Source organism: Solanum verrucosum, unplaced genomic scaffold (assembly GCF_900185275.1).
Source record: "Solanum verrucosum unplaced genomic scaffold, falcon-dt-bn FXZP01000036.1, whole genome shotgun sequence".
In the NCBI taxonomy this organism is placed as follows: domain Eukaryota; kingdom Viridiplantae; phylum Streptophyta; class Magnoliopsida; order Solanales; family Solanaceae; genus Solanum; species Solanum verrucosum.
Window position 1 is genome coordinate 747,364 of NW_026020253.1, and position 13,135 is coordinate 760,498.

The 13,135-nt window shown below is 40.1% G+C and overlaps 2 protein-coding genes across 2 annotated transcripts in view; one reads left to right on the forward strand and one right to left on the reverse strand.

Moving 5' to 3' along the window:
- Window positions 1–13,135, reverse strand: part of LOC125833101 (tetraspanin-2) — a 136,254-nt gene that overhangs the window by 73,957 nt on the left and 49,162 nt on the right. The gene's annotated exons all lie outside the window — the stretch shown is intronic.
- On the forward strand, window positions 4,492–5,237 carry LOC125833109 (uncharacterized). The gene is made up of 2 exons (XM_049512256.1): window positions 4,492–4,775; window positions 4,817–5,237. The coding sequence occupies exons 1-2, from the start codon at window positions 4,492–4,494 to the stop codon at window positions 5,235–5,237; spliced, it is 705 nt and encodes a 234-aa protein (XP_049368213.1).

The following is a 13,135-nucleotide window of genomic DNA, read 5'->3' on the forward strand; positions in this document are numbered from 1 at the left end:
GAAGATGATGATAGAGGGCTGGTTGTGGTTACTCGTAGCGGAAAGGTGGCAATAGGTAATGTGATGGGAAATGAAGATGCTTAAAAGCATGAAGAAGATAAAGGCATGAAGGAATAAGAGTTACTTAGCCATCAAAGCATTGCCAAAGAACCACAAAAGGAGGTGGAACAACACGTTCAAATTCCAAAAGTCATGCAACCTTTACCCAAAATACCTTCCCCATTTCCCCAACGGTTAAACAACTAGAATAAAGATGAGAAGTTCAAGAAGTTCTTGTTGGTGTTTAAGACATTATCAATTAATCTCCCCCCTATGGAGGCATTGTTAGAAATGCTGAGATATGTCAAGTTCATGAAATAGTAAGTCACAAAGAAAAGGATCTTGGATTTTGAGACAATTGAAGTTTCCCATAGTTGCAGTGCAATTATGACTAAGGAACTGATAAAAATGAGAGAACATCCCGAGGCATTAACCATTCCTTGCACCAATGGCATGCTCCAATTCGCTAAAGCTTTATGCGATTTAGGGGCAAGTATCAACTTGATGCTTTATGCGATATACAAACAACTGTGGTTGGGTGAACCAAAATCAACTACAATGAGACTCTTAATGGCTGACCGCTCAATCAAACATCCCGTGGGGATACTTTATGACATCTTGGTGAAGGTTGATCGGTTCATTTTCCCCGGCAGAGGCTCCATTTTGATTAACGTATCAGGATACTTCATCCAATACTTAGTGCCAACGATCGTTAGGTTGTAATATAACCCAACTAAGTGAGTTGGGGTCGAATCCCACAGTGAGTAGTTTTCCTTCAATTTCGAAGATGAAGATATGACATCTATATTTTCCTTTTAGAAAGTATTTTACCTTTTTGATTTTAGTTTCAAATATCTGGATCCTATTATCACTCCAATTTCACACTTCAACACGAAATGATCAAATAGTAAAATAAAACTTGGGGTAATGACCTACCAATTGTAGAATTTTAACTTAGTGGGTGAATATCAATGCTCACAATAGGATAATTTGTCGTGGGCAGGTCGGACCATATGTAAAGTAACTTTCTCTTGAATAATTACCTTTTCTATGTCGAATTCTCTAGAACTTCGACACTAATTGGAAGATGCCTAGACCTTGGTCTTCATTTCAAATCCACTCTCTCGAGCTGAATACAAAGGTTAGATCCCATGTTTCACTCTCTCAAGCTGAAATCATGGTGACCCACTACTAAGGATGCTAATATTTCTACTTTGGCTCTACACCTCTCTCTCTCACAAGCGCACAACACCGAACTTGTTACACTTAACACGCAATTCGATTTCAAAACACAGCAGCAACTCAGACCCACTTCAAATTAATGCCATTATTTGCAATTCAACGACACCCACTTAGTAAAACTCAACAATTGGCTTCATAGTCAAAACGTCTAGAAGAGGATTTTAGCCACTCATAGCAAAAATAAGAAAATCAACTTCTACCATATTTTTTACAGCTGGGTAATAGAAATTCGAAAGTTAGAAATCACCAAAATCTTCTCTATTACAAAATCTTAACCAAGAATCTAGCTAAAGACCCTTGAAAACCACAATGGTGATGTTTTTACTCTCAATTATCTACCTCTTCCATTTTCTGAATGACTTTCTCTCTCTAGGACAAACAAATTTAAACAAGTTTGGTGTGTCACTATTTAAGACCACTCGGCGAGGTAAGTCGGGCTTTGCCGATAAATCGGTGACTCGCCGATTGTTCTTCATCTCGCCTTGATTTTTCACTTCTTCTTGGTCTGGCTACTGTAACTTTAGGCGATCCAGATCAGGATCGCCAAATATCTCCGCGATTCTCCCTTTTTCCTTCTATCTCGCCCATTAGCACTTGTTTAAATCTTCTTCAGCAATTTTGGCGAACTGGTTGTCCTTCGCCGAATAGATCGGTGACACGCCGAATGGAACTGCTGCTCACTAAAATTACCCCCATTTTAGCTCCAGCATTCTGTAACTTTAGGTGGTATCGTGGCAATTTGGCAATTCGCCGAATAACATATATCGACGATCATCAGGTCTTCACTTCTTCATTCCTTTAGCTTACTTTGTTCCTTTATGCACATTAGTGTCCAAGCATCGTTCATAAATCCAAATACTTGAGAATCAGGGATTTTACATCATTCATTAGCACAAAACATGCATTTGAGGACACTAAATCTATTAAAATGAATCCCTAAATGAGTCCCAATCGTGGACTCATCAACACCCCCAACATAAAAAATTGCTTGTCCTCAAGTAAAACTCAAGTTCAGCAGTTCAAAAGAAATGTCTTAAATAGTGCTACAGAAGACTCAATCATGAATGCACACAAAAAGACTTAACTTCCTCATGCGAAGATCAATTGTGCACTCAAAGATTCAATTTGGGACTTACCAATATCAAAGAATCTCAAGCTCACAATACTTGCTCCAAATGCAAATTCAAGTTCAACAAAGGTACTCAAATGCACTCACACAAAGAATGATTACATATTCACACACAATGGTTCACAATTTTAAAGCTCTGGAATCAAATGCAACGCTCACACTCACAAAGATGAACACAATGCATGACTCCACCTATAAGTTTACCCGTATTTTCCAATCAACCCTTGTTACAGCTCACTCAAAATTAAAAAGGTTATTTCAAGGCTTGTAACGCGGCAGAGTTCAAATGTATGATCATTTAAGCTCAATAGTTGTAATTCTCATGACATGTGGTGTGAACAACACTTTCTTTCCTTTTCTTCATCATTCTAATTCTTGTTCAAAAGTCACCCCATTATTCATCTTCCATGGATTTCTTGGATACCCCATTTTCTTTGCACTTTCACAACTTTATTGCACAACTTTTTCATTCTTTTCTTCTTTTACTCTTTTTTATATATATAAGGAGGGGTTCTATTTTTCTCAAAATAATGGGTCAAAGGGGACTTTCTTGCACTTCATGATTTACCTTCTCTTTTCACCATACCCCCCCAACTTAGGCTTTTCACCTAAGTTGTATATTCAAATAAACCACAAATCATAAGGATTATGGGTAATGGGTCAAGAAAGGTCACAATTTCATCAAGTTTCTTCCACGAAAAGGCTAAGGCTCAAAGGGTGTTTAAACGGGGTTCACACACTCACAAGGTAGGCCAAAAAAGAGGTATAATATCAAATTATTTCACACTCTTCAAAGTTGCCTAAGATCATATTAAGAGATTGCATCACTTAGTCAACCGGACCAATGGGGAAAATTCTAGGTGTCATCATACATGGTTCACGGTAAGCTCATCACACAAGGCATTAACACCAATGTCAAAAAAGACTCCACACTTTTACTATTGTGCAATGCTCATCACAAGAGACTCAATTCGATACTTGGCTAGTCAAAACGAGATGCAAAAAGTTCACATATTATCTATACAACTTCATTTGGCCTCATCGTAGCTGCACATTCATTTTTGTTCGATTATGAGCACTTTTCAAGTCATCGATGTTGATCAAAACTGATACTCAAATTTGCAAGAGAAAAACCACATTTAAACATAAATAAGAGAGGTGGCACAAAGAGGAGGGGGTTCACTAACCAATTGCCAGCCCGTAGCAAAAGCATTCAACATTGTCCTCAATGTGGGTAGAGAGCGGGCATCACCGCAAGTAAAACAAAATAGGAATAATAAAGAAAGATTAACAAGAAATGATAACATTCTAGTGTTTAAGCTAATAGAATATGGTAATGAGGAATCTTCACTAAGCGTCCAGTTGTGGAGAGGGTGAACCAGTCGCAGAATGTTTCGGCGATGCATCCAATGTTCTTCAGATCGCTGTTAGTTCCAGTGGGCTGCACTCTCAGAGAAGGGAAGAGCCGCGAATATGCAGGAGGTCGCCGAACAATTTGGTGACTCGCAGAATGGACTCATAATATCGCCAGATGATCCTTGGGGAATGTTATCAAAGTTAAAGAAAAAGGGCGAGGAAAGTCGGGTCGCTTAAGCACATTGGCGACCCGCTGAATGGTGAAGGTATCCCGCCAAATATTTCAGAGTGTCAGCCCTATTTTTGAGGTCCTTAAGGAGGACCAAATTGTTCTCACCCAACGAGTTTGGTGATTCATGAATAGCACTTTTGTCTCGTTCTTGATCCAACTCCTACAAAATCAACACAAATTATGTAAAAAAAAAAAACAAAGGAGATACTACAAAGATTAGGCTGAGCAAATGATTATTGGAAAAGGGAAGATGATCATGATGAGAACCATACTCAATCGAGTGAGAGCCCAAAATCAAAAAAGAGTGCAAGCAGTCCTCGGGTGAATGACTTATTGTCACAGAAACTTGATAAAGTTGAAGGTTTAGATGATTTTGTTGTAAGGGATGAAAAATGACTTTTCATTATTGAACAATAAAGTGAACTCTTATGATGATGCCATCAAGATACTTGAAGGACAATTGAGTTTATTATCAGCTCAATTGAAACCAAATATGACGATGAAAGATGACGATAAAGGGCTGGTTGTGGTTATTCGTAGCGTAAAGGTGGCAATAGGTAATGTGATGAGAAATGAAGATGCTCAAAAGCATGAAGAAGATAACGACATGGAGGAAGAAGAGTTACTTACCCATCAAAGCATTGCCAAAGAACTACAAAAGGAGGTGGAACAACACGTTCAAATTCCAAAAGTCATGCAACCTTTAACCAAAATATCTCCCCCATTTCCCCAACACTTAAAGAAGAAGAAAAAAGATGTGAAGTTCAAGAAGTTCTTGTCAGTGTTTAAGACATTATCAATTAATATCCCCCTTGTAGAGGCATTGTTAGAAATGCCGGGATATGCCAAGTTCTGAAAGAGTTAGTCACAAAGAAAAAGATCCTGGATTTTGAGACAATTGAAGTTTCCCCTAGTTGCAATTCAATTATGACTAAGGAGCTGATAAAAAAGAGAGAAGATCCCGGGGAATTCCCCATTCCTTGCACCATTGGCATGCTCCAATTCGCTAAAGCTCTATGCGATTTGGGGGCAAGCATCAACCTGATGCCCTATGCGATATACAAACAACTGGGGTTGGGTGAACAAAAAACAACTACACTGAGACTCCTAATGGCTGACTGTTCAATCAAACATCCCGTGGGAATAATTTATGATATCTTGGTGAAGGTTTATCGTTTCATTTTCCCCACCAGTGGCGCCATTTTGATTAACGTATCAGGGCATTTCATCCAATACTAAGTGTCAACGATTGTTAAGTAGTAAAAGAACCCAACTAAGTGAGTAAGGTTGAATCCCACATAGAGTAGTTTTTCCTTCAAATTCGAAGATGAAGATATGAGAGCAATCTCTTCCTTTTAGCGAGTATTTTACCTTCTTTGCTTTAGTTTCAATTATCTGGATCCTATTATCACTCCAATTTCACACTTCAACATGAAACGATCAAATAGTAAAATAAAACTTCGGGTAATGACCAACCAATTGCCGAATTTTAACTTAGTGGGTGAATATCAATGCTAGCAATAGGATAATTTGTCGTGGGTAGGTCGGATCATATGTAAAGTAACTTTCTCTCGAGCAATTACCTTTTCTATGTCGAATTCTCTCAAACTACGACACTAACCGAAAGATGCCCAGACCTTGGTCCTCATCAAATCCACTCTCTCGAGCTGGATAAAAATGATAGATCCCATGTTTCACTCTCTCGAGCTAAAATCACGGTGACCCACTACTAAGGATGCTAAGATTTCTACTTTGGCTCTACATATCTCTCTCGAGCTAGCGCACAACACCGAACTTGTTACACTGAACATGCAACTCGACTTCAAAACACCAAAGCAACTCAGACCCACTTCAAATTAACGCCATTATTTGCAATTCAATGATACCCACTTAGTAAAATTCAACAATTGGCTTCATAGTCAAAACCCCAAGAAGAGGGTTTTAGCCACTCATAGAAAAAATAAGAAAATCAGTGTCTACCATATTTTCTACAGCTGGGTAATTGAAATTTGAAAGTTAGAAATTACCAAATTCTTCTCTATTACAAAATATCAACCAAGAATCTTTCTAAAGACCCTTGAAAACCACAATGGTGATGTTTTTGCTCTGAATTTTCTATTGCTTCTATTTTCTGAATGACTTTCTCTCTCTAAACAAAACTAATTTAAACAAGTTTGGTGTGTCACTGTATAAGACAATTCGGCGAGGTAAGTCGGGCTTTGCCGACAGATCGGCGACTCACCGATTGTTCTTCATCTCGCATTCATTTTTTACTTCTTCTTGGTCTACCTACTGTAACTTTAGGCGATCGAGATTGGGATCACCGAATAACTCTTTGATTCACCCCTTTTCCTTCTATCTCGCCCATCAACACTTGCTTGAATCTTCTTCAACACTTTTGGGTACCTGGTTGTCCTCCACCGAATAGATCGGCGACACGCCGAATGGAACTATTACTTGCTGAAATTACCCCTATTTTAGCTCCAGCATTCTGTAACTTTAGGCGGTATGGTGGCAATTTGGCGATTCGCCGAATGACATCAGCGATCATCAGGTCTTCACTTCTTCATTCTTTTAGCTTGCTTTGTTCCTTTCTGCACATTAGTGTCCATGCATCGTTCATAAATCCAAATACCTCAGAATGAGGGATTTTACATCATTGATTAGCACAAAACATGCATTTGAGAACACTAAATCTATTAAAATAAAGCCCTAAATGAGTCCAAAGCGTGGAATCATCAACACCCCCAACTTAAAATTTTGTTTGTCCTCAAATAAAACTTAAGTTCAGCAGTTCAAAAGGGATGTCTCAAAAAGTGCTACATAAGACTCAATCGTGAATACACATAGAAAGACTCAACCTACTCACGCAAGGATCAATTGTGCACTCAAAGATTCTCAGTTTCACAATAATTGCTTCAAATGCAAGTTCAAGCTCAACAAAGGTACTCAAACGCCCTCACACAGAGAATGATTGCATATTCACACACAATGGTTCACAATTTAAATCTTTGGATTAAAAATGCAACGCTCACACTCACAGAGATGATAACAACGCATAATTTCATCCATACATCAGGATCGCCGATCCACTCGGTGATCCACCCTTTGCTTAATTCCATCGCCTTTTTGCTTTGGCCTTCAACAACTTCAAGCTCCGTAACTTTGGCGATATAAAACTGCATCACGGAACCGTTCAGCAACTCTCCAACTACTTCTTTCTATCACCGACTTGATTTTCTCCTTCAAGGCTTGGCACACTGGAACATTAGGCGAGACCATAGCCATTCGGTTACTCGCCCAATGGTTTAGGCGATCCTTAGGCCTTCTTTTCTTCATTCTTTTAGTTGCCTTGTTACGTTTTGCTCATTCGTGTCCATGCTTTGTTCCTCAATCCAAATGCCTGAAAATCAAGGATTTACATCAGTTATTGGCACAAAATATGCCATTGAGGACACTAAATCTATTAAAATGAAGCCCTAATTGAGTCCAAATCGTAGACTCATCAACACGCCTAACCTAAACTTTTGCTTGTCCTCAAGTAAAACTCAAGTTTAACAGTTCAAAAAGGATGTCTCAAACAGTGCTACACAAGACTCAATCATGAATGCACACAAGAAGACTCAACTTACTCATGCAAAGATCAATTATGCACTCAAAGATTCAAGTTGTGACTTACCAATATCAAAGAATCTCAAGCTCACAATACTTGCTTCAAATGAAAGTTCAAACTCAAGAAAGGTACTCAAATTCCGTCACACAGAATGATTCCATATTCACACAAAATGGTTCATAATTTTAAAGCTCCGAAATTAAATGCAATGCTCACACTCACAAAGATGAACACAATGCATGACTTCACCTATTAGTTTGCCCATATTTTCCAATCAACCCTTTTTTCAGCTCACTCAAGATCAAAAAGGTCTTTTCAAGGCTTGTAACGGGGCTGAGTGCAAAGGTATAGTCATTTAGGCTCAATGGATGTAATCTTCATGATATGCGGTGTAAACAACACTTTCTTTCCTTTTCTTCATCATTCTCATTCCTGCTCAATAGTCACCCCATTATTCATCTTCCATGGATTTCTTGGACACCCCATTTTCTTTGCACTTTCACAACTTTATTCCACAACTTTTTCATTCTTTTTTTCTTTTTCTCCTTTTTTTATATGGAGGGTTTCCATTTTTCTGAAAACCACGGGTCAAAGGGGACTTTCTTGCACTTCTTGATTTACCTTGTCTTTTCACTGCACCCCCAACTTAGGCTTTGGGCCTAAGTTAGCTATTCAAACAAACTACAAATCATGAGGATTATGGGTAATGGGTCAAGAAAGGTCACAATTTCATCAAGGTTTTTTCAAGAAAAGGCTAAGGCTCAAAGGGTGCTTAAACGGGGTTCACACACTCACAAGGTAGGCCACAAAAGAGGTATAATGTCAAATTTTTTCACACTCTTCAAAGTATCCTAAGATCATATCAAGAGATTGCATCAATTAGTCAACCAGACCAACAGGGCAAATTCTAGGTGTCATCATTCATGGTTCACAGTTAGCTCATCACACAAGGCATTGACACCAATGTCAAACAAGACTCTACACTTTTGCTAGTGTACAATAATTATCACAAGAGATCAATTTGATAGCTGGCTAGTCACAACGAGATGCAAAGAGTTCACATATTGTCGTGCAACTTCATTTGCCCTCATCATAGCTGCATATTTATTTTTGTTCGATTATGAGCACTATTCAAATCATCAGTATTGATTAAGACCGATACTCAAATTTGCAAGAGAACAACCACATTCAAACATAAACAGGAGGTGGCATAATTTTTTTCAGAAGGGTCCAAATATCATTTACAATAAAAAGGAAGGAGCCACAAGCTCAATCATCCACAAAAACAATGTAACAAGAAATTATAGCTCAAAACCCAAATATATTCACAAAATAAGAGAGTCACAAAAGGTGGGCCTCACCCCACAACAAATTAAATCATTTGTCTTCAAATGCAAACAAAAATATCCATAAGTTAAAATAAAGTAAGAGAGAGAGGGAGTTAACGAAAGGATCCTATCTACTTAGTCACTCTATCTATCTGGGCATCAGTGCCCGGAGTTACTTCAAAGGAACAGTAGTTGCACTAGGATCAGCAAAGGGTGTATCCGCCAAAGAATCTTCCACAACTGTATCTACCATGGCCTCCTCGGTCTCAGTAAGGCCCTCATACGAAGCTTCCTTAGCAACCTCAAGCATCTCCTCATCCGTCTCCACCTCAGACTCAGGATCAACTGCCTGATCCACTATAATCTCATCTCTGGTGGTAGCCGGAGATATCTGGTACATCTAGGATCTCCACCGTCCCAAAAATCATGGATATGTCGATGGACTTCAGCTGATCCACATTGCTCCTCAACACAACAATAACGGCTTTTAAAGTCGTCACCTCTTCGGTGGCCCATTGGCCATGCTCACACACCGCTATCCTAGTTGCAAGGGAGTCAATGGTAGCGCTCAATAGTGTCACAACATCAGCCAAGGCTGTCTGAATCATACCTAAAATGGAGGCCTTGAGTCTGGCAGCCTGACGATCGACAGAATGGGCAAGCTCCCCTATCCGGAGTAAATGGGGTCCGGGTGACAACAACAACAGGTTTAGGAAGCAGTGCAACAACAGAAGAACTAGGGATGTCAGAAGGTACATCACAAGAAGTACCTGAATGCCCAGGGGTCCGAGTAGGCAAAACTGCCTCTACAGATAGTGAGTCTGTGTCCACAACTAGGGAAACATCCACCGGAGCTACCTTCTTCTTCTTCTTCTTCTTATTCTCTGCTTCATCTTTCAAATATTATGCCTCAATCCTTCGGATATCAGTAGAGGATGTGGGAATCACTTCCACATCCTTCGTTGCATCTCTCAAAACTCGAACCCATTTGCATAGTTCGGTGACCAACACCAAGATGGAAAGTGAGATCTGGTGCTGCTTGGCCCTTATGACAATTTCTTGTGCTATAACCATCCCTAGATTGAGCCTCGTCACATCAATGATGCAACCCAGACAGGATGCCTTGGCATGCCGGAGAATCAACTAGCTCTGGGATGGTATAATAGTAGTACTGATGAAGCCAAACCAGAACCTTGCAGCTATGTTTAGATCCTTCTTCTCGATAGGTGCTCTAATTTCAAGCTATTTGGGGGAACCATCTGATATGAGAGAAGCTAACCACTTTTTCATATTTTCTAATGTGGTAATCCGGATCATGTGTTGGCAGTCCAGGACAGCGTTGATAGCCTCACTATCACACTTGACCTTCTTTCCCCGAATCACTACATAATCAACGGTTTAATCAACCGGTTTAAATGCAACTGCTTGCTTCTTTTGTTGAGGTATCAAGGCTCCATAAGTAGAATAGAACTCCTGGACCCATTTTGAAATGTAAGGGTCATGGGGCTTGGTGAAGATCTAGAATTTATGAGCCTTTAAATAGCTCATAATCTCTGGGTACCTGTCAATTACCCCATCAGTTGACAACTTCTTCTCCTCTATGATATTCCTCTGCCCCTTAGTCTTTAATATATTCATATACTTGGGAGGAGGACCATGTACTGGTGGTGCTAGGACCACTCCCTGTGCTGTAACTGGAGGAGAAATAGTGGTAGGCTGAGGAGTCCTGATTCTAGATGGATCATTCATCCTTTTTGACCGCAGCTCTGCCTTCTGTGCCGCTACCAGCTCATCATCATCAGAAGCTACAGTTTGAGGCTCCTAGTGCTCACCCTCAGAAATGGTGCAGTGAGTAGCATAGACGTCGTCACTGTTGGAGCTGGCCTCTGGTGACGCATGTGCCTCACCTTTCCCAGCAGTTGTGGGATGTTTGGTGGCCTTGCCCTTGGATGCAGCTGCATCCTCATTGAGTGTAATCCCCTTAGCTTTCTTTCGGGGTGGCATGTTCCTACCTGCAACCTTTGGTCTAGCGATGTCTGCAAAACATCGGGAAGAAGTTATAAATATTTCAATTAAGAGCACAGAAAATTAATTGCAGATAGACTCGCCGAATCGATAGGTAAGTCTCTGAATCACATTGGTGATCTAAATCGTGCTCGCCGAAAGGATTGACTAAAAATTCTCAGAAAAATTTGGTATGTCAGCGAGGGGAAGACCTTTTGGCGAATCAATGACAACATTCGGCGAGCAAGTATTAGCCCACCAAAAGTTACAGTGCAATTTAAGGCTCAGGAGTGCAGACAAAGGCGATCAAGAAGACTTTCGGCGAGTCGTCGAGTGCCTTCAAGCTTCTCGCTGAAAGTTACAGAGTCAAACAACAAGTATAGCATGAATTTAGAGGTGAGATAGGGAACTTTAGAGAACTGCCGAGTGATTTGACGAGCTCGACCCAACACACCAAATGACCCAATGTGCCTACTTTCCACCCAATTTCTTGAATTCAACCCCGCAGCCACTGAAAACGAAATCAAAGCATGCACTACTCAAATTAAAGCAAGACCCATTACCCCGAGATACTCAGACTTCTCCTAAATTTGCCAAAATTAGCCATTTGATGACTTTTGCCCTTAAGAATGACGTCACCCACTCTATCATTAGGCAAATTACATTATTTGGAACAACTACGGGTTACTTAGACTTCATCCGACTAGACCCAACAATATGCAAGCACAATCCCACAAGGTTTAACAAATTTTTAAGGCATAAAATTACGAGAATTCAAAATTATAAACATTACGGGCAAGAATATCAAATTAAAACAGGCATTAAAACAAATTAACACTATCAGAGAGGCCCAACACACATCACTAAGATAAACTAATTGCAAATGAGTACAAAATTCTGAAAATAAACTCAAGGTTCGGAAAACCAAACATAAATGCTGAATAATCAAGACTAAAATGTTAGGCGGCAAAGTAATCCACTCTGAACACAATTCCAATGAATAAAACACGGTAAGAATGCAAAAAGTATAGAAACTAAAGTGCGGATGTGAGTTTGTGAAGTTCAAACGTGAGGGAAAGTGAAGGAGTTGGAAGTTTAAACCTTTGGCCTTTTAAAAACTGTCCAGTTCTGGTCACTTACCTCGCCGAGTTTTATAAGACCTTTAGTTGATGTGGGGGTCTGAACAGTGGATTAGATCGCGATCGCTAACCTGGTCGGCGACTTGCCAATAATATTCTGGGCTCGCCGAGTTTTACAAACTCCAATTTAAAGTTTTCTTGAGTCCAACGGCGGGCTAGGTCGGGGTCGCTGACCTATTCAGCTATTCACCGACTGGACGTTTAGCTCGCCTAACAACACTTTTAAAACACTTTCCACACTTTGACCTGCACAATCAACACACTATTATTTCAAACTTAAAAAGAAAGAAAATAAAACTTTGGTTGCCTCCCAAGCAGCACCTTAGTTAACGTTGTGGCACGATGCAAGTCCACACTTAAATCTCATTCTTGGGATTGGCCATAGTATCACTAGGCAAACCCTCTTGCTGTCTCGGGTTCAAATGAGATGATATATGACACATTTGGGTCTCCAACTACTTGATCGATACTGAAAGGGAGGTAACGGTCTGGCTAAGGGTTGACACATCTTCTTTGATTTCCTTTAAAATCTTGTCTAACCCCTTAACTTTGTTGAGGATACGAGAAAACATATCCTCAGACCGGCCACCTGCCAAATCCTTTGGCTTTTGGTGCTCATGGGGAGGTACATACCTATCCTTCTCCCCATCCTTCCTATTTGGATTTCGATCCCTCCATTCTCGATCACGATCCTTCCAACTTTCATCCCTATTCCAACCTTGGTTACCACCCTGCCTTAGGTAGTTTGAACGATAACCACCACATTGGTTGGCTAGGAAATTCACCTCTTCATTATACAAAGCCTCAAACTTAGACTCATCCAAATTAGTACACCCAACACTCACGGCATTGACACTTCGAGCACCAGCTCCCATGATATTTTTAGAGAAAATGTCAAGTTGTTTCATCATCTTGGGACTCTCTTGATCTTTCTCCATCTGCTCTTTGGTTAGTTTAAATATGAGAGGGGAGACCTGGTCTTCACGGGTATACCACACCCTGTTTATGGTAGTCATGCCATCCAAGAGCTGAGTCGCTATCACATGAGGTTGC

Bases quoted from the DNA above. Each gene is read 5' to 3' on its own strand.
- LOC125833109 (XM_049512256.1), top strand. From the start codon at position 4,492: ATGACGATGAAAGATGACGATAAAGGGCTGGTTGTGGTTATTCGTAGC. The intron at 4,776-4,816 runs GTCAGTGTTTAA...TCCCCCTTGTAG, and splicing joins GTGAAGTTCAAGAAGTTCTT to AGGCATTGTTAGAAATGCCG.